The 26,024-nt window shown below is 43.3% G+C and overlaps 1 protein-coding gene across 1 annotated transcript; it reads right to left on the bottom strand.

Moving 5' to 3' along the window:
* Positions 1-723: 723 nt before the first annotated feature.
* On the bottom strand, positions 724-25,716 carry LOC134746114 (ubiquitin conjugation factor E4 A). The gene is made up of 16 exons (XM_063680377.1): positions 24,884-25,716; positions 24,614-24,745; positions 24,198-24,361; positions 23,275-23,454; positions 22,531-22,683; positions 21,000-21,168; positions 20,446-20,581; positions 16,167-16,361; positions 15,612-15,782; positions 14,233-14,356; positions 11,396-11,541; positions 7,494-7,643; positions 6,751-6,994; positions 6,154-6,316; positions 4,522-4,726; positions 724-3,499 (listed from the first exon to the last, which is right to left on the bottom strand). The coding sequence occupies exons 1-16, from the start codon at positions 25,515-25,517 to the stop codon at positions 3,349-3,351; spliced, it is 3,117 nt and encodes a 1,038-aa protein (XP_063536447.1). The 5' UTR covers positions 25,518-25,716; the 3' UTR covers positions 724-3,348.
* Positions 25,717-26,024: the final 308 nt, after the last annotated feature.

The following is a 26,024-nucleotide window of genomic DNA, read 5'->3' on the forward strand; positions in this document are numbered from 1 at the left end:
CTTTTCATCGGCAAATAAGCAAAAATGCAAAAAAAAATTATGAAATGTTATAAAAATATAGTTTGTCAAGGGACTGCCTCATTTCAAACATAGACAGACAGAATCATACTATCTTTGTCTTACACTAGAACTAGCACCCAAAAGAAAAGGATGAGTATAGTTTTTTTTGTTCCTATTTACTGACAAGATTTGCTTGACCAACTATAACAAATCAATAATTATTACTATTTTATGAATTCTCTCACTTATTATCACCATTACAGTAACTTTTATTAATTAAAATAATAAACAAATTTACTGTTTTATTATTTAAGATTTTAAGGGTAGTGCACATGTGTCATGACGAGTGCTAAACAAAGAGCAACCGAAAGTAACGAAAAAGTAAGCCGTGGAGTAACCCAGTTCAACATTTTGTGGCGACATACACAAAAAAATAATGTTTGGCCATCTCGAGGTCAAGAGAGAATTGCAGATTACCCAAGCGGGATACGTTGCATTGAACTACGTATTTTACTTTCTAATGATTAACTTTTACTGCGTTGAGGTAGGTCGTATCTTGAATAAGATACGAGCTTGTTATGTTTATGTTCCAATCCACGAAACATTAGCTTATACATTTTTCATGGCGTTTGAGCAATGCCTCTCATTGCTTCATGTCACTGCTTGTTTGAGGTGGAGTTGACGTTATAAGAATTAAAAATAAGTGGTAATAAAACTGCCGTCTATGTTTTCTCTTTTATTGACATTCATCACAATGCTGTGCCGCATTCCCAATTCGCTTTAGATATAAAATGCAAACAAATGAACATAAGCCAAAAATGCAGAGAATGTCGCTCCATAGGGACATTAGGGACGTTCATCACATGTACATTGACACTTCACGCCAAAGCAAGTGCCGCCATCTTGTGGGCTACTTTGGCAGCATAAACTACACATTTACGCCTCGCGCCAAAAATCGGACGTCTCCTGTGCTGCCCCCTACAGTTTATGCACGCTCGCTATACTGCTCTTTTTATACTGGTTGTGTGCTTAGCAGTGGCGCCCGCCTTGCGGCTATGGGACATAAAAGCTACTGACAGTTGACATGTCAATTAGTATGAACAATTCAGGCTACAAATCAACCACGAATGTTTATATCATATGAATCCTATTTAGGGCACGTCGAGCTCAATCATCGCTTTTAGTTCTAACACGCACTCGCAGCCTAAATAGCCAATACTAAGTGACAATTGTGAAAATACAATACGTGCTTACAGTGCATACAAAAATGTCCCCTGTGTTTTAACCAACTGATAGTGTCAATTAATATAATCTTAAATTATAGATGCATCTCGGACGAACCGAGAATTTGGCCACAGGTCACGTTATTACACCAGTCAAAATTGAACTGTATGAACTCATTGAACACAAACCATGATATACTTCAGCAAACTTACTACGTCCCAGAACTAAAGTTCGTAGCTCGCCTATTTTGAGCACAGATGTTAACCCTTACACTGCCTATGTCATAATAAGTACTAATCGTAATTATATTCGACTGACGTAATATAGGTTTTTTGTAATTTGTACAAAAAACAGTGGGCAGAGAAAGAAACGTAAACGTAGGCATTAAAATCAATAGGTAGATAAAATAGTAAATGTGTCAATATCACTTAAATAAATATTCAGTGCATTTTAATTTTGAATACTTAATTAGTTATCAATGACTAAGTAATTTATAAGAAATATATATTAAAACGATAAATACATTCTGAAATAATAAAAAAATTAACAATCTACATATATTACTATAATAGCTATCACAAAATAGTTCACCAAATAAAATTGCACCATTCTCGCGTCGTCATAATTTTGTGAAGTCCTTTCATTCACTTGAACGAATGGAAAATCATACAGGGGAATGTTGGTCGAACACAGTCATTTTATGTAAACAAGCTAATGTACCATGGTCTGACGTGTAAACATCACATTAATATAAAACTAACGTTCAGTTATTTATGGCTTCTTCTAGGTGTTCGGGACAGATTTTATCCACAGACATATCTAAATAGACCACCTAGGTAAAAGTAACGAATATGTTCTACATAGACCATTTTAACTCTAATCATTCCCAAAACGCACTAAACTAACCCCTTTAAATTTTTAAATGCGAAAACGCCAGTTTACATCATCTTATTTTAGATATCACTGTACGTCTATTACACAACAATGTATTACCCTTGTGACGTTACAAATGTCACCCGTGAAATGACACACTTAGTTTTCATACAAATAGCAGTACATGCGATGTCTATTTAGGTATGTATATGTCTTTCATATTAGTAAAGCGAATTTGCTCGCATTAAAGTATCGCCGGCCGTTCACAAGCCAATTTTATTACTTTCCTACCACACTGAACGTAAACATGTAGACGTGTAAACATTACTACGATGATGTTGACTGACGATTTGGTGCAACCGGCCCTTAATGCTCGCTGAATGCTCTTAGGCAACTAGTATCTAATCGTCCATAGTTTGATATCTACAGAACGCCACAGCGGGTTTCGAAGTCATACAATTGTATACCATGTTCTCTCGTAACAAAGTACACGTTTGGGCGAACTAGTTTTCTAATGTAACACACGGTTATTATGCGTGTTGAAGCAGACGAGCGCTATTGTTCGTTCGGTGGATATCCAGCTATGGTCATTAGGACACCATCACAAGCTTACCCTTATACGCTGTACTTGAGGACGGAGTGTGAAGAAAATCCTACACACAACCAACTTACAAGTATAAAACTTATTTTATAGCTTATGCTAAGTTGAAATGAACGCGTGGCTATTTATCGCGCTCTACAATAACCCATAATAAAGCTTAACGCTTTCACTTTGCATGTCTAATAATTTAGTTGTTTGTGCCATTGTCAACCTGACAAAAAGAAAGTCATCAAATTGCCGCTGTTGATAAACGGTAAAAATAGATGATATAATCCAGACACGTTTAGCCAATACGATATTATTATATGATACGTACTGCATTTCTTACCGTCCAAATCTGGCAAATGCGCCGGTAGCGAGCCATTCTCAACACATATACTGCACCGGCTCTTCTTAACCTACTACAAAATGAACAAAATTAATTACTGACCCTTTCCTGAATGGTGTCGAGCGGCGCATTCGTCAGATCTGGACGCACCTAAAAAACTGTTATACCACTCTCGATAATGCTCTGCTCTTGATTTTGCATATAAACTCGGTACAAAAAAGAGTAGGTTCTCAAGAATGGCACAACACTATTAAAGACCAACTATGACGATACTAGCACGTCTAGTATGTCGACTAACAAGTAACATACAAAATTGTAAAATCTATGTGTCGCTGGTCCGGGGTTGAGCAAATTTCTGCCTCTGTTCGGCGATCCACGCGTGGATTTTCTCTTTAAGTTCGACGTTAGATTTCACTTGATCCATGGATAGCGGCGATCGGTTGAAGGGATCCGACTGGTCACTTAGCAAATGTCTGAAATAAAAAAAATATAGTAAGTACATGTAGATAACATCTAGAAATTTCCATAAAAACATTATATATGGAAGGTCAACGGAGTAACGCAACCCCATCAAGTGGCTAGTCTTTTTCAAACGCGAAGGGTGACATTTGATTTTTTTTTTCATTCCATGCCATTGACGTTTCAGACCAATCCTTTTTTAACAAAAATAACTTGTATCCCAATAGGACAAAAAATACATATCTTCGTAGCTTAGAATATCTCATTATAATAGACACAAATCACCAAAATTTAAATGATAATGTTATAAAAATAAAAAGACAAATTTTAACATCGTTCAGTTTCATTATGTAAAACGGAACTCAAGTGCAATAGAGATTTACTCTACTTATTGACCGAATCGATTCCGCTCAGGAAGAAAGATAAGCTTTACGTATAGTGATAAAAAAAAGCGCAAAAAATCGACCCATTTTTGACACACACGTAATAGAATATCATGCTGACTGGGTGAATGCCCCAATGGCATGGGACAAGTCACGCCATTTTTCTAATAAACATAGGTAAGGCACGGTTGGCACGAAGGGTTTGCCGATTATCTATGTGGACAATTGCGGCAACCAGCTTAGTTTAAGTCGTATATTCGGGAATTTTTTGAAAAATAATTTAAATTAAAAAATAAGTCAGTACTCGTACCTGGCGATGGTATTAGTGCGATCTATGGTGGTGTGCGAGGACGGTAGTGTGACGGGGTCGAGCATGAGCGTGCTCATGATGGGGTCGAGGAACTCGTCGGGCGCGTTGACGAGGATTTCTTCGTCTCGCTGTCTCTGCTCAGCTAGGGCGACTACATGATTCTAGAACGGTACCTGGCGATGGTAGTGCGGTCTATGGTGGTGTGCGAGGACGGCAGCATCACGGGGTCGAGCATAAGCGTGCTCATTATGTGGTCGAGGAACTCGTCGGACGCGTAGGCGAGAATTTCTTCGTCGCGTTGCATCTGCTCAACTAGCGTTGCTACATGATTCTAGGAGTGTACCTTGCGATGGTAGTGCGGTCTATGGTTGTGCGCGAGGACGGCAGCATCACGGGGTCGAGCATAAGCGTGCTCATGATGGGGTCGAGGAACTCCTCGGGCGCGTTGGCGAGGATTTCTTCGTCGCGCTGTCTCTGTTCAGCTAGGGTGGCTACGCGCTGGGCCACTTCTTGTAGAGATCCGATTAAGGAACCGCCGCCGATACGGACTGTATGGAGAAAAGAAAAGTGGTAAAATTGATTTCAATTTCAGGCTAACTTTTGTAGTTCGACAACCGACAGATAAAAGGATTCCGTTGAACTTTGTTAATGCAGTATGTTTAAAGGCCAGGCCCGTACGGCTCCGGCTCTCTGCGTGGAACAGTAAGCATCAAATAGATAGTGACGGCCAAAATTACGAAATATTTCGGATGACATCCTTATTTCTATGGTAAAAAAGGTGTGTTACAATATATTTGGCCATCACTAATTATTTGACGTTGACTGTACATCGCTTGCGGTGCGTACCCTATGCATTCGTTCGTTAATAGTAACGTAATGGAAGCGATATACTACGCAGGAAGGAGCAGCGCTGCATTACGTACACGGTGTGGTTTGACCTTAATTTCTTCTTTTCTCCTCTGGCCTTAATTCACCTTCTCATTCTCTCCGCTCTCCATCTCTTCTCTAGTGAACAGCTGCGGCGAGTAGGAGCGGCCGTCGTCCGACACCGCGGCGCAGAACTACTCGCTGCCCAGTTTCACGTACATGCAGGTGTCGAGCACCGTCGGGTCGGACCGTGCACACTCACCCAGCACGGCCTCGGCGAGCGTGAACAGCTGCGGCGAGTAGGAGCGGCCGTCGTCCAACACCGCGGCGCAGAACTACTCGCTGCCCAGTTTCACGTACATGCAGGTGTCGAGCACCGTCGGGTCGGACCGTGCACACTCACCCAGCACGGCCTCGGCGAGCGTGAACAGCTGCGGCGAGTAGGAGCGGCCGTCGTCCGACACCGCGGCGCAGAACTACTCGCTGCCCAGTTTCACGTACATGCAGGTGTCGAGCACCGTCGGGTCGGACCGTGCACACTCACCCAGCACGGCCTCGGCGAGCGTGAACAGCTGCGGCGAGTAGGAGCGGCCGTCGTCCGACACCGCGGCGCAGAACTACTCGCTGCCCAGTTTCACGTACATGCAGGTGTCGAGCACCGTCGGGTCGGACCGTGCACACTCACCCAGCACGGCCTCGGCGAGCGTGAACAGCTGCGGCGAGTAGGAGCGGCCGTCGTCCGACACCGCGGCGCAGAACTACTCGCTGCCCAGTTTCACGTACATGCAGGTGTCGAGCACCGTCGGGTCGGACCGTGCACACTCACCCAGCACGGCCTCGGCGAGCGTGAACAGCTGCGGCGAGTAGGAGCGGCCGTCGTCCGACACCGCGGCGCAGAACTACTCGCTGCCCAGTTTCACGTACATGCAGGTGTCGAGCACCGTCGGGTCGGACCGTGCACACTCACCCAGCACGGCCTCGGCGAGCGTGAACAGCTGCGGCGAGTAGGAGCGGCCGTCGTCCGACACCGCGGCGCAGAACTACTCGCTGCCCAGTTTCACGTACATGCAGGTGTCGAGCACCGTCGGGTCGGACCGTGCAGACTCACCCAGCACGGCCTCGGCGAGCGTGAACAGCTGCGGCGAGTAGGAGCGGCCGTCGTCCGACACCGCGGCGCAGAACCGCTCGCTGCTGCCCAGCTCCACGTACATGCGGCAGATGTCCAGCACTGTTGTAGCGGGGTCGAATTCGAACTCTTTCATGTCTTTTACCTAGAAAACAACAGTTTATTTGATAAAATGACAGGTAATTACTGTAAAAAAGAGTAATGCGGGACGGCCAGTCGGCCAGTAGAAACCGACCAGGTACGTCTCCGTGAGAATTATAATAATAAAAATAAAGCATTCAAAAGATTTGGTCACCCTTCAGGTACACACAAGTTCTACATAAGGCTCAACCAGGTGAGCAAGAAATAATTGAGCATAGTACCAATCTGCTCGATCAGCGCAGGATTGCATGTGGACAGTGAGTCGCACGAGGGTATGAATAGTGTCTGGCCACTTGGCCAGGTGCCCGAAGTTCTAATAATTTCAGTACTTACTGATCGCTGATCAAAACCGACGGAACGAAATGAACTAAACGCATCTATCAATGTTTTTACAAAATCTTTAAATAGTTTTAATACATTCTAAGAAGTCATACGAACCTTTAAATTCTTCTTATTAGGCCCAACCAAATGTAACAGGAAATAATTGAGCATAGACGCGATCCGCTCGACCAGCGTGGGATGGCAGAACACATACGGAGCATGAGCAGTCAACCGCACTAGGGTACGGATGGTGTCTCGCCCTAGGATGTTGTCGAAGCGAGCCAGCATGCCGATGTGGGAAAGGTTTCCGAAGTTCTGTTCGCGCTCTTGTGGGGTTAGGTTGGCCCAGGTGCCTGACTCCCTATAAGAAAAGACTTGGTTAAGGCAGGCGCGGCTCAATAAATAAGTACCTACATGCGCGAGTTATTTAGTGAGGACCAAACTGTCATTGTTTACACACCGTGTTTCACGTTGATATAAATTTAAAATGATACTGACAGTTTTTTGTCTACACACTAAGTGATGTTCTGTGCCTGGCCTTTTCTTACAGTTTAACAAATGTAATAAGATAGTTTGTATTCTCAAATCATTTACTTATACCTCAAATACTGCATTATGAAGCGTTTCTGAAGAACGTGACGTTACCACATACTTGCAAGTGCAATTTTACTAGTAAAATCTTAAGCTGCTATAACACTCGAGTTGTTTTCTATACCATTTTATCCTACAACAACGTCAACAACCCATGAGCACCTTTTGTTGATATTTTGAATTTACACGAGTACAGATCGTACTAAAATATGTGGTTGTGCACACATATGTTGTCTTATATGCTCCATCAAGGGGATAGTAATACATACTGTGCAGTTTGCATCGTCCGGATCTGCGCCATGTTACCGAGCGCCTCATCCAGCAAGTAGATGGCGTCGTTGATGAGCAGGTTCACGAACCGCAGGAATATGGGCGGATGGACCGCTTCCATGTTGGCTTCAGCCTCTTTGGCCAGTCGACTGTAAAACGATTTGCATGTTTTATATAGGGTATTTGACTACTAGTCAAATCAGTTTCTTTTTTCGAACTGTCAAAACGATTTTGCTACTATGGAATTTATATGAAACACTAGCATGTGACGTCACAATCAAATTACCTACTCTTTATAGTTGTATTCGGGTTTTAAAACAAAAATTATGTCTAAAAATAACTGCTGTCTACGTTTCTCTATTAATCTTCTGGTGTTTTATTTCATGCATGGTGTAAAATAATTTATTTTATATACAGTCAAATACCCTATTATTGTTGGTAATAAGTGCATGCAATACAAACTAGATATTCACTTCTTACTTACTATAACTACTATAAGATATGGATAAAAATCCTAAATAACCTACAAGCCGCGCGCCGAGCACGAGCCAAACACCTAGCGATTGGTATATTTTCAGGTTTACGTCTATTTCTCTACGAATTATCATATATAAACTTAAATCCACCGAGACATGGACCGTGATTACCTTTTGTTTTCGAGCACAGAACACCTATTTCTAAAGAACTCGTATAGAGCAATTATTTCATGAAACCGATGCTGCCAAAAATACAGGGGTGCGGGGGACGAGGTGAGCGAGTCCCGTGCCGTGATTGGTCCGTTCAAAGACATGTGGTCCGCCGATTGATGTAGGATTGGTAACGTCTAGTGATGGGCAGCGGTAACATTCCCGCTACCAGTAAGTTTCCATTTGGGAATGTTACTAGTAAGTTACCAATGTTACCAGTAACATTCCCAAAAGCCGGTAACATACGAAACTGATGATAGTGATGACTTATATGAGATAAAATAAGGTTCAAAACTTATTTTTTTAGTACAACTTACTCAAAAATATGTCCCATAGTTCTTAATTCGCTGACATAAGAGCTATGGGATCAATTTTATAAATTTGGTATACAGATAGTGAGTACCGGGGAAGGACATAGGATACTTTTTATCCCAGAACACTCCTTAAGGGGAAGTTAGGGGAGTTGACATTTGTATGGGGAATCAATAACCGCTGAACCGATTTAGATGAAGTTTGGTATGGAGATAATTTGAGTCCTGGGAAAGGACATAGGATAGATATTCGCGAGCTTGGTTTCCGCAACTCGACGTCTTACTATTGCGCCTATTTTGCGTGAGGAACATAGGATAGGTTTTACCCTAGAAATCAACCCTAAAGGGGGTGAAAAGGGGAGTGGAAATTTGTATGGGACCCAATAAAACCGATTTAGATGAAATTAATTGTTGGGGAGGGTGTAGAGTAGTTTTTATTCCCGAAGACATCCTGTTCTCTTCTCCACTCTTCTAACACTCACTCAAAGTGCCGCTGGTAATGTATGATGGAGGCAGCTCAAGACCTGGAACACCTGAAGTGCTCCTGGGTGCAACGGGTCAGGGGTAACAATCGCTCAACGTGCTGCTGGTACTATACGATGGATAAAGCTCAAGACAATGTGGAGTGCTACTGGGCGCAAAGGGTCAGGGGTAACACTCGCTCAACGTGACGATGGTTGTATATGATGAGGAAAGCTCAAGACCTGGAACACCTGGAGTGCTGCTGGGTGCAACGGATTAGGGGTAACACTCGCACAACGTACCGCTAGTAGTGTATTATGGGAAAAGCTCAAGATCTGGAACACCTGGAGTGCTGCTGGGTACAAAAGGTTAGGGGTAACACTCGCTCAACGTGTCGTTGGTAGTGTATGATGGAGATAGCTCAAGACCTGAAACACCTCGAGTGCTGCTGGATGTATCTGATGAGGGTAAAATTCCTTTAATCTGAAGTTGGTAGAGTATGCTGTAGGCAGGTTAAGTTCTCCAAGACCTGGAACACCTGGAGGTCTGCCAGATGAAGCAGGCGTCTGACCAGAGCTACCACACGCTTAACGTGCAGTAGATACTGTTTGCAGACGAAGTCGCGGGCAAAAGCTAGTATTTTATATGAAACTGTGATCATTATTTATTATCCCTTTACTACTACTACTCTAATTTCAAATTCGATTAATTAATATAAAATCGAAATGTTTCCACTTGAAACGTTATACAAAACTAGGTTTTGCCCGCGGCTTCGCCCGCGTGATTTATAAATCTATGTCGTTTTGTCTGATGTACAGGGTGCAGGGGAGGCAGGGGAAGGAGAAAATATGGTTTTATAACGACTTACAAAAGATGGTTTATATGGTTCGTAGGTAGAATACATATATATGTACTTACGATGTTTTTTGCATTTTACTTAGAATGGAAACCTAAACTTATAAGAAGCAAAATCCGTAATGAGTACATTCAAGGTGCTACCTTCTTGTAGCACCTTGAATGTACTCATTACGGATGCAGGAAGTTTCCCGATGACTTACTCCTCTCGCCCCGTCCATCCCGCCGCGCCGCCCGCACTCGCCTAGGTACCTATTGACGACGATCGAGATGGCACCAAATACAAATTTAAAAATCTATTAGGATAACGCGGGTCTCCATACCTCAAAAGCAAAATTAGAACCCTTATAGGATCACGTGTGGCTGTCTGTCGGTCCGTCTGTTACAACCGATTTGCTCCGAAACTACAGGACCGTTTGAATTGCAATTTGGCACAAATACGAGTACTTTCAAGAATTTTCATGAGCACATTATTCAATTTCAAAATCGATGCGATTTTCGTAATTAACGTCCCAAAAAAAACATAAAAACGACACCTATATTGATATTTAGACATTTCAACCCCATTGCATCCCAACAGGGGAGATGGTTTTTTCACGTCCGTCACGTTGGATTTTAAAATCGTTCTTGTTTTCCTAATTAGCGACCCGATAAACCATAGAAACAATACCCATGTTGATTTTCAGACTTTGTTACCATATTTCCCCCTGTTAGGGGGGAATTTGCATAAAAACCTGTAACACGTGTTTATTCATTTATCGTTAGGAATACTCCTGTGAAGTTTCGAATATAATAGTCTAACTAATCTTGTTTCCCCATACAAACTTTGAACCCCCATTTAACCCCCTTGGGGGGTGAATTTTGAAAAATCATTTCTCAGTGCACCCCTAGAGCTTATAAAAAACCTACGTGCCAAATTTGGAATCTCTAGAACCAGCGGTTTGGGTTGTGTGTTGATATGTCAGTCAGGCAGTCAGTCAGTCAGTCAGTCAGTTTCTTCTTTTATATATTTAGATGTTGATTGGTTTATTCTAATAATTAAACTATAACATATTTTCTTTTACTTTATACAGTTAAGCATTATTTTAATCATTATTTCCAGATAGTAATGTTCCCAGTAACTTTGGAAAAATACCTGGTAATATTGGGAATGTTACCGGTAACATTGGGAATTTACTCTCTCAGAGATTCCTTGACTGTTTTATGACTGTAAATAATAGCATTATTATTTACTTAAGTATTTAACACGAAAAAAGCATATACAATTCTAATAATTTTTTCAAAGTTACTCAATGTTACCGATCTGGGTAATGTTACTGGTAGCATTACCGGGAATATTCCCACTTTAGAGTAAGTTACTGGTAACGACCCATCACTAGTAACGTCATTCGAAATTCGAAAATTTATCGAGTAAAGCTACCGTATGCGTGGCAGAGGGGGTAGCGGGACTATGCTATGTCTTTAGAATACATGGTCTGTGTTTTCGAGCTCCCGACGGACGGTCCATATCCCGGTCGTAGTGAAACTAACCGTGAATCATTCAAAACTGTTATCATATATATTTAACCAGACTGCATGTATACTAACGTGAACACATTTCTGTGCTCTTCCATAGTCCACATGAAGTCCATCACAAGGTACATGGGGCGGCGGTAGTTGAACTTCTGCTCGAACGCGACGCTCTGACCCGTCATCTCGATGCCGACGAACACGTCCAGTAGACAGGGCACCAACTGACATTTGATAAAATAAAAACCGGCCAAGTGCGAGTCGAACTCGCGCACGAAGGGTTCCGTACTTGTTGTTATAGCGGCAACAGAAATACATCATCTGTGAAAACTTCAATTGTCTAGCTATAACGGTTTATGAGATACAACAAAGTTAGAATAGATGGATACAGTCTAAGGAAAATCCTCGTGCCTCGAAAATTAAGAAAATTTGATACTCGAACAGATGGCGCCTGACCTTTGGCCTACGTGGCGTTGACGGTTTCGTTTGTTATTTAACAATTTTAAATCATATCAGTGAAAATCGTATAAAAATAATTAATGCAAATAAAAAAAAAAACATTTATCCATATACAGGGTGGAAAGGCACGACGATCCTTTCCGCAAAAGGGGGATTGTTTGGATTTAGTACTGTATTTCCTCTAAAGAAACTAAGCTCATATTCGTAACCGTTTTGAAGTTATAGGTAGTTAACTTTTAATGCAAAATACTGCAAGTGACAACCCTCATTAGGTTTAGTAACATATATGGTTATATCCTCTTTGCTTAGAACTACTAATATCTGTGACCCAAAGACATTTCAGTGCAGGTGACAGATTTGACGTGTGGTCTACAGCCGCAGTTGCAATAATACACTAAATACGCAAAAATGGCCATGCTACGTGCAGTCGGCCTTGTCATTAATTTTACTATGGAAATTGACAATAACACCGACGTGTCGGAGCAGTAGTGCAGCTGCGGTCGGGGCAACGTTAAAATCACTATACGTGCAGTCGATATAGTCATCCATTTTACTATGGAAATTGACAATAACACCGACGCGTTCAGGCCGCTGCAGTAGGGTCGGAGCAGTAATGCAGCTGCAGTTGGAAATAGACTGTCACCTTTACCCGTGATAAAACCGTGACGCATATAAATTGCAAATTACGCGAAAAAACCTATTTTCAAAATGCCCTTGGGAGCCCGCGATTACCTAAATTTGCTTATGTTATACGGGGAGTGTAATTATAATGCCGCCGAGACGTTACGACGCTACAGACAAAGATATCCTCCACCACACCCAACTAGCCGTATGTCAATTTTACGGGCCCTTGATCGCGTGGCAAATAATCAGCCCATAGGACCACGAACGGGCCAAAACGACCAACGGGGAGGAGGTGTAGTACACATTGCACCAAGGCTTGAAGAGCGAGTGCTGCGGTATTTCGAGCAAAATCCAAGGGCTAGTTCGAGGCAGGCAGCTCGACATTTCCTACCCACCTCTTTATCACAATGTAAATATTTTTGTAAACATAAGTGTCACATTACACTTACATGTAGGTAGATAGTACGTAGTAATAGTAGGGTTGTCACTTAGAAGAAGATTAATTAATTTTAATTTTTTTACTAATTGTTCGTAACAAAAATCTAAACATTACGAATCGATTCTCCATCACTTAAACTAACCCCCCTTTGCGAAAAGGATCGTCGTGTCTTTCCACCCTGTATAAATACATTTTATGGTATATTTATACATCTTCATTTTTAGCATGGAGACTGTATAAAGGAGCCAAATCTCTATGTATGAAAAGTGTCCATCAAAAAACAGTAATTAGGCGGCGCCACCATACACCGAAATACTACCAAAAACAACCTACGTAATTTGGTCGGGTTATTTGTTGCCTTATATGGTTCATGTTATACTCATGTCCCAGAGCCTAACTAGCGCCACCGGAGAGATTAGGAACTATTATTTAAAGCTTAACGCGGTCACTTTTACAACAATTCTGCCATAAGAGATTGCGATCCTTTCTATACCATACATAATTTTTAGTTTTAATCGTGTGTCGATAGATGGTAGTGAACTTACTGTGGCTACAAAATTCACTATGACAGTACCGCTCTATATTATATCCTCTTTGGATACAGCCTGGTGACAGACAGACAGATGTACAGTGGAGTCTTAGTAATAGGGACCCGTTTTTACCCTTTGGGTACGGAACCCTAAAAAAAATACTTTGAACGCCACGCCTATCCTGTGCGGAGCGGGAGCGTGATCGATGATCGTGAACCTTGTGGGAACGCATGAAGGTTGACATTGGGCTGTAGCCGCGCGCGTCGGTTGACGGCTTTGGCGGTCAAAGGGTTTGATCGCTCTTATCTGATCTTGGACTCTCAGAGTTTGAATACCATCAATTTTATTGCGCTGTGACCTACCATAATTCTAAGTACGATTGGATTTAGGAACTGAGGGCCTACCGCGGACCACGTTCGACGTGTTGCCTCTCTGTCGCACTTGTAAATTCGTACGTAAGTGTGACAGGGAACCTCCAACAAACTGTTTCACAGTTTGGCGAAACATTAGATTAAGGTACTTATAATGTTGTAATTCTTGTTAAATTTTCAATAAAAAAAAATACGTCTAACGTGGTTTGCGGTAGGCCCTCTGCTTCGGTACTTCAGTTGTTAGAGAGGCTGCCGGCTGGCCGGAGTTGGCTGGTTTCCAAAGCCGCGAGTTTAAGCCTTTATAAGGCAGGGGAATATATTTCCCACATGATTTTGAACTATGTTTCAAAGTGATGCGGTTCTATTTTGCATAATTTTTGACACCCTTATGCCTTATAAAGGGTTAAGGATCAATCAATCAATAAGGGTATTGGAAGGTAAATTTTCAGATTATTCCATCATTTCAAAGACTCAAAGTTACCATGAACTAACCTGTAATCTATGTGGATGTTCCTTAAACAACTGCTCACGGTAGAAGGATGCGAGACTGTTTAATGGCTGCTGATCGTCAGGGTGATTTGGCAACATCGCCTCCAGGCATTCTGCTAGACGGGCCCTGAAACACAATAAATAGATAGAAGTCAAATAAAAACAACTAATAGCTTTTACGCTGAACCAACACGAACTCCGAACCCTTTATCCTGATACGCCGTTTACCTAGTTTTTTTTTTCATACCACGTCGGTGGCAATCAAGCATACGGCCATAGTTTATACCGCTTTGGCATATTGCAAAACTCATGCTACGCCATACCCAATATTTCCAGCTTTTGATCACGATGATCAACGGCTACAAGTTTCCCACTGTAATGGATAAATATTTTGATGGCAAAATACATCCATTAAGGCTAACGGACAATTAAACTGTCCGAGGCAGAGCTATTGGAACCTCTGGCCAGCCTGTCGAGAGAGTTGTCAACTACCGCTACTGTGCAGCTAAGCCTTTATCTTTTTCTAAACCCCAATTTCTACTAATTACATAGTGTTTACCTCTCGTCGAGTACCTTCCCCATAGTGCAATCGACCAAGTATCACCAAAAAGTTAGAATCCTGTAAAATAGCTGTTAAGAATCGATATATTGACTTTAATTGCCCCGGCAAATAAAATAGTATAGATAAATTAGTGCTACAAATAAATTGTTTCTTGTCCACTATCGCGTTGGTTTGTTTTATCTCTTTAGTAAACCTCGAGTAAAAAAAAAGTATGACCACTTAGCACATGCTACTGCTTCTGGAGCATTCCACTGTTACGTAATCGACATTTTCACTACTTGTTTTAATTTCCAAGCGTGGTACTTTTTTAAGTTTGTCTCTTTATCGTGTATTATTATCTTAAAGTAGCTTGTGTTCTTAAAATAACTTTATAACCTACTTTTACTATAATACGCAAGTTGACAAAAAAATTAGGCATTAAAGCAAATGTTGAGCTACAATTAGGCATTGCTTAAATAATGGACTTTGTTGAAAAAGACTAGATGAAAAACATACCGTTTTCATGGAACACTCCTTCTGCTGTTGACATGTACTACACCGTCTACACCATGATCCGACTACGAAAACGTGGTTACGGGCCAAATGTAATCACTCTCTGTTCCTGCTGTCGCGCTGCCGTTTCTTTGGATCTCTTCTTCTTCATTGCTCCATCCCACTTTAGGTGGGGTCGGCTCTCCTAATTATTTCTAGCGCCGCCGCCGCCGCTACCGCTGTCGTTTCTTTGGATGACGCCCGAATAATCGCGTCTGATGCTTCGAGCACCGGCAAGAGCATACGCAGCAAGCACCAGATGTCCTTTCTTCTTTGTCTTGCTACTTACCTCAGATGAGGGTTGTAGGTGCAGCCGGAGTCGCCCATGAACGTGAGCACGAGCGTGAGCGCGGGTTGCAGTAACCCCGCTATGTCCGCTTCTTCCGTGATGGCGCCGACTGTACGCCGCGCCATTGTTATTAGCACCACTATGTTCTCAAGCACGAATTCTGGGATGCATCTGTAGAGATTTCAAAATTAGTATAGGGTTTATAGTTTATTTGTAGCGGGAGCGTGCAGGAAGGTAAACTGTAGAAGCCCCCTATTTAAGTGTTAGTTTCCGAATTAGGCGGCAAGATGGCAAAGCCTACATCGTGTAAGGGAGCGTGGGAGAATTTTATGCGGCAGCATCCGTTTATTCATGTGATGCGTCAGTGTCAAGTTCTCGATGAAGTGGCATACCGCGCACGGTACGGGCGGACGGAAGGGCGTCAAAAATGACTTGTACAGTAAGTGCCCCAACTTAGATACCGACGTCGCCATATTAGCTGTATAGAAAAGTGGATGGTTATGTAAGGGCACCGGCTGTACAAGCTACGTGTGTTGTGGTCTGATTGGTACCTACCGTAAAGTATCAGGTGGTGGTGTCCGGATAGGCATCTCCACAGGTACAATATTTGTAGGCGCGTAGTTTGCCTGCGGCGTAGCCGGATTGGGTCGGATAGCTACTTGCACCAGCCAAGTGCAAGTGGTGGCTTGCAGTCGGTTTAGATTGGTCAGCATTTCACTCTCCAGTAGCGCGCAGCGGAGGCTCACGAATCTAAATAAAATAAGTTTAAATTAAAATAAAGTACCTATTTTATTTTACAATCTTATCGGTAGGTTAATTAGATTGCCCTTATACTTTATACGACATCTCCTTTTTTTATTCCCTAATGATAAGTGGTTATTATAGACTGGTAGGGATGTTACATGTTCGTTGCCGACCTTTTAAGGATCTGTACATATCTTTTCTGAGGCTCCTCAAATCAAAATAGTAGTCTCCTGTATTTGTTTCATACATGCATATTTTTATTTTGCCTTGAACATCAAAATAAAACTTCACTTCCTTTCGTTCTGCCTTTTATAAATGTTTTTCAACTAAGAAGAAGGCTTGCGTTAAAAGACAGATCCTTAAAAAGGTCAGCAACGAACATGTAACATCCCTACCAGTCTATAATAACCACTTATCATTAGGGAATAAAAAAAGGAGATGTCGTATAAAGTATAAAGGCAATCTAAATTAGTGTCGTTTTTCCAACCGTTCGTGTTTAATCATATCTACACTCATATGGAATTCCTTAGTCTCCACGCTTATACATAACACTAGTATATAGTTTACTTGGTCATGAGATGGTGAGTCCTCTGCCGCATGGGCTCGAGCAGGTGGTGCGCGCCGCCCACGTCGGCCATGGCTCGCTGCGCGCGCCCTAACTCTTGTCCGCAGCGGTAGAGCTGCTCTGTACACTAGTATATAGTTTACTTGGTCATGAGATGGTGAGTCCTCTGCCGCATGGGCTCGAGCAGGTGGTGCGCGCCGCCCACGTCGGCCATGGCTCGCTGCGCGCGCCCTAACTCTTGTCCGCAGCGGTAGAGCTGCTCTGTACACTAGTATATAGTTTACTTGGTCATGAGATGGTGAGTCCTCTGCCGCATGGGCTCGAGCAGGTGGTGCGCGCCGCCCACGTCGGCCATGGCTCGCTGCGCGCGCCCTAACTCTTGTCCGCAGCGGTAGAGCTGCTCTGTACACTAGTATATAGTTTACTTGGTCATGAGATGGTGAGTCCTCTGCCGCATGGGCTCGAGCAGGTGGTGCGCGCCGCCCACGTCGGCCATGGCTCGCTGCGCGCGCCCTAACTCTTGTCCGCAGCGGTAGAGCTGCTCTGTACACTAGTATATAGTTTACTTGGTCATGAGATGGTGAGTCCTCTGCCGCATGGGCTCGAGCAGGTGGTGCGCGCCGCCCACGTCGGCCATGGCTCGCTGCGCGCGCCCTAACTCTTGTCCGCAGCGGTAGAGCTGCTCTGTACACTAGTATATAGTTTACTTGGTCATGAGATGGTGAGTCCTCTGCCGCATGGGCTCGAGCAGGTGGTGCGCGCCGCCCACGTCGGCCATGGCTCGCTGCGCGCGCCCTAACTCTTGTCCGCAGCGGTAGAGCTGCTCTGTACACTAGTATATAGTTTACTTGGTCATGAGATGGTGAGTCCTCTGCCGCATGGGCTCGAGCAGGTGGTGCGCGCCGCCCACGTCGGCCATGGCTCGCTGCGCGCGCCCTAACTCTTGTCCGCAGCGGTAGAGCTGCTCTGTACACTAGTATATAGTTAATTGGTCATGAGATGGTGAGTCCTCTGCCGCATGGGCTCGAGCAGGTGGTGCGCGCCGCCCACGTCGGCCATGGCTCGCTGCGCGCGCCCTAACTCTTGTCCGCAGCGGTAGAGCTGCTCTGTACACTAGTATATAGTTTACTTGGTCATGAGATGGTGAGTCCTCTGCCGCATGGGCTCGAGCAGGTGGTGCGCGCCGCCCACGTCGGCCATGGCTCGCTGCGCGCGCCCTAACTCTTGTCCGCAGCGGTAGAGCTGCTCTGTACACTAGTATATAGTTTACTTGGTCATGAGATGGTGAGTCCTCTGCCGCATGGGCTCGAGCAGGTGGTGCGCGCCGCCCACGTCGACCATGGCTCGCTGCGCGCGCCCTAACTCTTGTCCGCAGCGGTAGAGCTGCTCTGTACACTAGTATATAGTTTACTTGGTCATGAGATGGTGAGTCCTCTGCCGCATGGGCTCGAGCAGGTGGTGCGCGCCGCCCACGTCGGCCATGGCTCGCTGCGCGCGCCCTAACTCTTGTCCGCAGCGGTAGAGCTGCTCTGTACACTAGTATATAGTTTACTTGGTCATGAGATGGTGAGTCCTCTGCCGCATGGGCTCGAGCAGGTGGTGCGCGCCGCCCACGTCGACCATGGCTCGCTGCGCGCGCCCTAACTCTTGTCCGCAGCGGTAGAGCTGCTCTGTACACTAGTATATAGTTTACTTGGTCATGAGATGGTGAGTCCTCTGCCGCATGGGCTCGAGCAGGTGGTGCGCGCCGCCCACGTCGGCCATGGCTCGCTGCGCGCGCCCTAACTCTTGTCCGCAGCGGTAGAGCTGCTCTGTACACTAGTATATAGTTTACTTGGTCATGAGATGGTGAGTCCTCTGCCGCATGGGCTCGAGCAGGTGGTGCGCGCCGCCCACGTCGGCCATGGCTCGCTGCGCGCGCCCTAACTCTTGTCCGCAGCGGTAGAGCTGCTCTGTACACTAGTATATAGTTTACTTGGTCATGAGATGGTGAGTCCTCTGCCGCATGGGCTCGAGCAGGTGGTGCGCGCCGCCCACGTCGCCATGGCTCGCTGCGCGCGCCCTAACTCTTGTCCGCAGCGGTAGAGCTGCTCTGTACACTAGTATATAGTTTACTTGGTCATGAGATGGTGAGTCCTCTGCCGCATGGGCTCGAGCAGGTGGTGCGCGCCGCCCACGTCGGCCATGGCTCGCTGCGCGCGCCCTAACTCTTGTCCGCAGCGGTAGAGCTGCTCTGTACACTAGTATATAGTTTACTTGGTCATGAGATGGTGAGTCCTCTGCCGCATGGGCTCGAGCAGGTGGTGCGCGCCGCCCACGTCGGCCATGGCTCGCTGCGCGCGCCCTAACTCTTGTCCGCAGCGGTAGAGCTGCTCTGTACACTAGTATATAGTTTACTTGGTCATGAGATGGTGAGTCCTCTGCCGCATGGGCTCGAGCAGGTGGTGCGCGCCGCCCACGTCGGCCATGGCTCGCTGCGCGCGCCCTAACTCTTGTCCGCAGCGGTAGAGCTGCTCTGTACACTAGTATATAGTTTACTTGGTCATGAGATGGTGAGTCCTCTGCCGCATGGGCTCGAGCAGGTGGTGCGCGCCGCCCACGTCGGCCATGGCTCGCTGCGCGCGCCCTAACTCTTGTCCGCAGCGGTAGAGCTGCTCTGTACACTAGTATATAGTTTACTTGGTCATGAGATGGTGAGTCCTCTGCCGCATGGGCTCGAGCAGGTGGTGCGCGCCGCCCACGTCGACCATGGCTCGCTGCGCGCGCCCTAACTCTTGTCCGCAGCGGTAGAGCTGCTCTGTACACTAGTATATAGTTTACTTGGTCATGAGATGGTGAGTCCTCTGCCGCATGGGCTCGAGCAGGTGGTGCGCGCCGCCCACGTCGGCCATGGCTCGCTGCGCGCGCCCTAACTCTTGTCCGCAGCGGTAGAGCTGCTCTGTACACTAGTATATAGTTTACTTGGTCATGAGATGGTGAGTCCTCTGCCGCATGGGCTCGAGCAGGTGGTGCGCGCCGCCCACGTCGGCCATGGCTCGCTGCGCGCGCCCTAACTCTTGTCCGCAGCGGTAGAGCTGCTCTGTACACTAGTATATAGTTTACTTGGTCATGAGATGGTGAGTCCTCTGCCGCATGGGCTCGAGCAGGTGGTGCGCGCCGCCCACGTCGGCCATGGCTCGCTGCGCGCGCCCTAACTCTTGTCCGCAGCGGTAGAGCTGCTCTGTACACTAGTATATAGTTTACTTGGTCATGAGATGGTGAGTCCTCTGCCGCATGGGCTCGAGCAGGTGGTGCGCGCCGCCCACGTCGGCCATGGCTCGCTGCGCGCGCCCTAACTCTTGTCCGCAGCGGTAGAGCTGCTCTGTACACTAGTATATAGTTTACTTGGTCATGAGATGGTGAGTCCTCTGCCGCATGGGCTCGAGCAGGTGGTGCGCGCCGCCCACGTCGGCCATGGCTCGCTGCGCGCGCCCTAACTCTTGTCCGCAGCGGTAGAGCTGCTCTGTACACTAGTATATAGTTTACTTGGTCATGAGATGGTGAGTCCTCTGCCGCATGGGCTCGAGCAGGTGGTGCGCGCCGCCCACGTCGGCCATGGCTCGCTGCGCGCGCCCTAAATCTTGTCCGCAGCGGTAGAGCTTCTCTGCACACACTCGGACCCCTGAAAACAAATCGTCAATATTATACCTCTAGCCTCTGCTCATGGTTTCATCCGCTTACTATTTGTTACACACTTTCAATATAATTTTCAACTCCCTTTTTATCTTATCTTAAAATTTCAAGCTTGTACCTTCAACAGGTTATGCTTTGTATAGTCTGCCTGTGAGTATCTATATAGCGGAACTGTTTTACATATATTATTTAGATAAGGTTTGGTCCTCGACTGTCGTAAAAGACAGACAACCTCTATATGCAGGTTTCAGAAAAGAAGCCATTTACATCAAATATGAGGAAACCAACCTGATCCTAGTGTGAAAATTAAAAGAGTTTATGTAAGCGAATATTATGTCAATTCTATCTTTTTTATGGTCTAACTGAGCTATGGGATACTTTATGAAAATAAATCATCCTTAACTTACCTAAATCAATACATTTTTGCGTCATGAAAAAGCACTCGGTAACAAAATTGTAGGTTTCAGCTGTGGGCCTCTTCAATGACTGATTGTTTTCATCTTCCCTAGATGGCAGCAGACTCGTCTCGCTGTGTAGGCAATCTAGATGTACTGATTTGGCTTCACATTCTTCTGGCTGTGGAATAGAACATGAGAAAATGTTAACAAAATATGGTCAGCAGCAAAAATGAATGAGAAGTGTTCAAAATGATCTAAACTAAATTTTGTTGTTGTGTAGGAGGTTAAGAATAGGTTTATATTATTTTACTGTACATTGTGTTGTACAGTCGAGTTCTCAAACATCTTTACAAGCCAACATTCCAAACATATATTTACACACCTCTAAGGGTGGTAATTTATTTGTCCACTAAGACACTGACAATATGGTTGTGTAAGTTAATATATTTTTGGAACATTGGCTTATAAAGATGTTTGTGAACTCGACCATACTGTACTGGAATTGACAACTTTACAGCTCTAGGAAAACTCTCCAAAACTTTCCATGGAAATTTCCATACAAAGTGATATGTTTTAATTGCTCTTGAGTGCATGTTAAAATATTCTTACAGCTTTCAGCAGTTGACAATGAAGATCTAAAAGCATAAATAACGATGTTCTGAATACTACTATGGACTGAAAAAAAAAAACTTATTAAATCAAATAATTTCATAGAAAATAATTTAATTTATTAAATCACATTTACAATCGGGTCTATCGCGAATTTATTTTGTTACCTTTATTTACCGACGTTTCGACACAGGTTTTAAATTCAATTTTTCAGGTAGTAGGGCTCCATCGATACTGTCAAAGATTTCACCAACGTCAAAGTGGGATCCACGTGGGATCGAATTAATATTTCTTGATTAAAACATATCGGCCAACGGCCATAGCCAGTGTACGGTAAACAATAAAATTATGGGCCTCTAGGGCTCTAGCCAGACACGGTTAGAGGTAGAAATACCAAATGCTCTTAGAGCACGACATTGTTCGGTGGTTGTTGTAGTCGTCTTGTAAAACCGATAGCTGGAGCTGGACTACACATAAATGTTAATTATTGTCAATAGTCCGACACGCAACACACAACATCCAATAATAATTAACATTTATGTGTAGTGAGTGGTGTAAAAATGTGATGTCTACCCCAAACTTTAAATGCACTTTTCATGGGGTAGTCACACAAATCTCTGTTTTGACATTTTGCTGGGACGTCAGTTAGCCGCGACCACGACCAGTGAAACCTGTGTCGAAACGTCGGTAAAGGTAACAAAATAAATTCGCGATAGACCCGATTGTAAATGTGATTTAATATGTGTTCAAAACGCGAAAGTTTTAAATGTTATAATAATTTAATTTGTTCTTAGAGTACTACTATGGATGCAGAACTTCTACCAATAGGTACCATTTCCTATAAACTTGGCTTGCTGCCTTGTAAGTATGAAAGGTTGAAAAAGTTAGATAGCACTCAGGAATTTCTGAGTTGAGAAATGCCACAACTCACAGGTACGGCACCATATGTGGGGTCAATTTTGAGTGATTTGGGGTCATCAGCAGTGGTGCAAAATGGCTGGCATAGCTGGAGAAGTACTGCTCCGAGGTTCAACATGAAGCCATCCGAGACACAGCTCAGTGTTGCTGCACTTACTTCACCAGCCTGAAAAACCAATAGAAAAAGTATTCATAAAAACTATTTGAAAATTGCCGATTTTTTACAGCCATAATCAGAAAATACATTTTACATACTTTTTTACCATGTGGGTTTTTAACTTTTCAGAAATTATCTATAAAAACGGCAAAAAAAATCACGTTTGTTGTATGGGTACCCTTAAATATTTATTTTATTCTGTTTGTAGTATTTGTTGTTATAGCGGCAACAGAAATACATTATCTTTGAAAATTTCAACTATCTAGCTATCACGGTTCATGATACAGCCTGGTGACAGACGGACAGACAGACAGACAGCGAAGTCTTAGTAATAGGGTCCCGTTTTTACCGTTTGGGTACGGAACCCTTAAAAAGATGAAATTTCAAAGTCGCCCCTGCATTTAATAGCCCGTTTTAGGGTATTTGTTGATATAATTGAAAGCACAGAACATGTTTGATCTTGTGTTTACAGTGCATTTTCGTAAATTTGATTTCATACGGTGATTGATCTAGTTTGATGCTTTTCAGGAGCAAATCATCAAATTTCATATTTATTTCTATTTTTACGTACCTAATTAAATTAATACATTAAAAATTTACCTGAACATTCCACAGCTTGCCTTTAGCAACATTCGTCTTTAAACAGTTTCCAATCCATGACAACAAACGGTTTCTCATCTGCGGACCCCCTTTGAGCAGCGTGAGGAATATCTTGTGCAGATTGTTAGTGAGATGTGAAGACGCATTCCAAATAGATGTCTCCATCAATGATATTGCAGACTGTAAAATAAACACATTATTTGCTTTTTCATTAAAATGAGTCACTTACAAGAGGTATAAATACTAACAATTTGTTTTCAATGACATTACAAGTGTTGTTTTTGTTACCTATAAGTAATTCTACACTAATTAATAAACAATTTATGTCTTTAATTAGATTTTTAGCGTTAGAATCTGTTGTCAATTACAATTTTCTGCGCACACAGCCAAACTATATATAAAATTACCTCAAGAATTTTAGTATTTGATATATTATATTATAGTAGAGTTTCCATAGCAAGTACACCATCTCTATTATCGGCCTATTCTAACATATAAAAATTGATTGGATTAGCCTTGTAAGATTTATTTACTGACAGTAATTCAGTTTGAAATAGACGGGTAGTCTATCTTATGCCTCCTCTACACTATCGGCGATGATCAATGATAGTATCATCATCTATCATCGGCAAGATCATCGTGTGAGCATCCACACTATCGCCTGTAGTAGCAACCACCCGGCGATTCCCTTTGATGTGTGCCCAAAAACTGACAACTCAGGTCACAGGCGATGATAGACGATGACTGGCGGGGACTGCAGAGTATGCCCTGTACACTATCGTGCCCGCCAGTCATTGTCTATCATAACCAATAGTGTAGAGGCGCCATTACATGAGTATACTGTCACAGCACTCCTGTGCTAAGCCCACTGAGGTAGATAAAACTGAATAAAAACCTGTAAATCAACAGGTTCAAGTTAATACCTGATCCATTGGGTTATCAAAGAACTGATGGAATGAGGAAGATGTTCTTGGTAGAACTGATAGGCTCAGAAGTGCGCCTATAACGGAGTCTTGGTAAAACCTTCCATTAGTTTTATTTTTTGGTTCACATGTTTCCATTAAAATTTGTGCTAGGTTTGGATGACCTGCAATAATCAAAAAGAATTATTAGACTATTACAAGTATATTAGTATGCATTTGCTGGAGAGACGAAGTGCAGAAAGACCTCAGTGAACTTGGTGCCGTCGGCTGGACAGAAACGGCTTTGGACAGAGTAGCATGACAGTCTTTGGTGTCGGAAGCCAAGATCCACTTCGGGTTGTTGCGCCACAGCAGTAAGTAGGTATGTATATTAGTATGCATTGATAGGGCATGACAAATTAAAAACAAAAACTTACTGGCAAAAATATGTACAGATGGCAGGATGTAGATAGGAAGGTTTATTATATTGGACTTGTTTACTTCAGCATGTAGCATTTGTAGAACTGGCACCATTGTGTCTCGCAACTGTTCCTGAACCCCATCTTCACCTACGGACATTACAGATTCATTTTGTTATATTGGATATATTCACTTATGTCAATACTGTACTAATAATATAATATAATGGTGCCTTCTAAATTTCAAAAATACTAAACAATACTGAACTTATATTCTACAAATCTTACCGTCTAAAACAAATGCCTTTACAATGTCAATAAAGAATGCATGACTTTGAGGATCAACATGTTTCAATAATTCTACAAGTTGCGTAGTGAAGTCTTGTCCCTCAAACAGGGCTGGTTGCTTAAGAGCTGTTACAGCATTTCTGAAAATTAGCTCGCACATCTTTTGCACCCCATTTTTGACAACATTAGAACTATGGTTCTCATAACATTGAAGAGTCTGAATAGAGCTAAACAAATACGAAAACACCTGCTTCTGGATCACATGTTCTTGAAATACTTTATTATTTTTGGGTATAACACACAGTTCAATGTCAGGCAAAAGCAGTCTTTCAAACAGTGCCTGTTCCAATGCCTCCAAATCTATTTGAATGCGAGGTCTCATCGCTTCAGCTAGTTCTTCTAAGAATATCAACTGTCTGTTGTTTTGAGGTCCCTTTAGTGCATTTGCGTTTATCGTGAAGTGAAAAACATTTTCAACAATGTTGTTAATTATTTCAGCATCCTCATCCTCTTGTGATTTCTTAGGGTTCTCTTGTAAAGATGCGTCAGGGTTCACATAATTTGTATTATTACTTGTTGCCTTCGCCTCTGAGACTCCTAGCAAACCAGCAAATGGGTTATTTGGCTCGGACATTATTAAAATCTTGCAGACAAAAAAGTGTAATCAAATAAATTGTGAATCAAAATTTACACTAATCTTATTTCATTTCAGTTAGACTAATATTATGACCGTCGAGCACAAATGCTAGCATGTATACTTTTCTTAATATACTGATAAAATGATTAATCAAATTTTGCATTTGAAACTATGACAAAAATTCACTATCACACAAGACACAAGTCACAAATTGATAAATATGACATTTCATCGTTCTGTTTTGAAATTGTCAGAATATTAAAAGAGCAGAAGCTTTTTAAATATTATAGCAATTTTATTTTATATACAAATATTTGTAAATAATGTCAGGTAAGTTAAATAAATAAATATTAAAATATTTCTAAAAATAATAATAATCATATCATTGATATCATATTATATTCCTGAAACAAGATAATAATAACACTACGTTTTACTTTACTGGCAATATTTGACAAAAAGTAGTAAAATTTGATACCTTTAAAATAAGTATTGTTTGAATGT

The sequence above is a fragment of the Cydia strobilella genome, chromosome 12 (genome assembly GCF_947568885.1).
Source record: "Cydia strobilella chromosome 12, ilCydStro3.1, whole genome shotgun sequence".
NCBI classification, from domain to species: Eukaryota; Metazoa; Arthropoda; class Insecta; order Lepidoptera; family Tortricidae; genus Cydia; species Cydia strobilella.

Coding starts and splice junctions, on each gene's coding strand:
- LOC134746114 (XM_063680377.1), bottom strand. CDS start 25,517: ATGTCCGAGCCAAATAACCCATTTGCTGGTTTGCTAGGAGTCTCAGAG. Junction 24,362..24,613: donor ATCTGTACATATTTTTGCCA/GTAAGTTTTTGT, acceptor TGATTATTGCAG/GTCATCCAAACCTAGCACAA. Junction 23,455..24,197: donor TTGATAACCCAATGGATCAG/GTATTAACTTGA, acceptor TTTATTTTACAG/TCTGCAATATCATTGATGGA.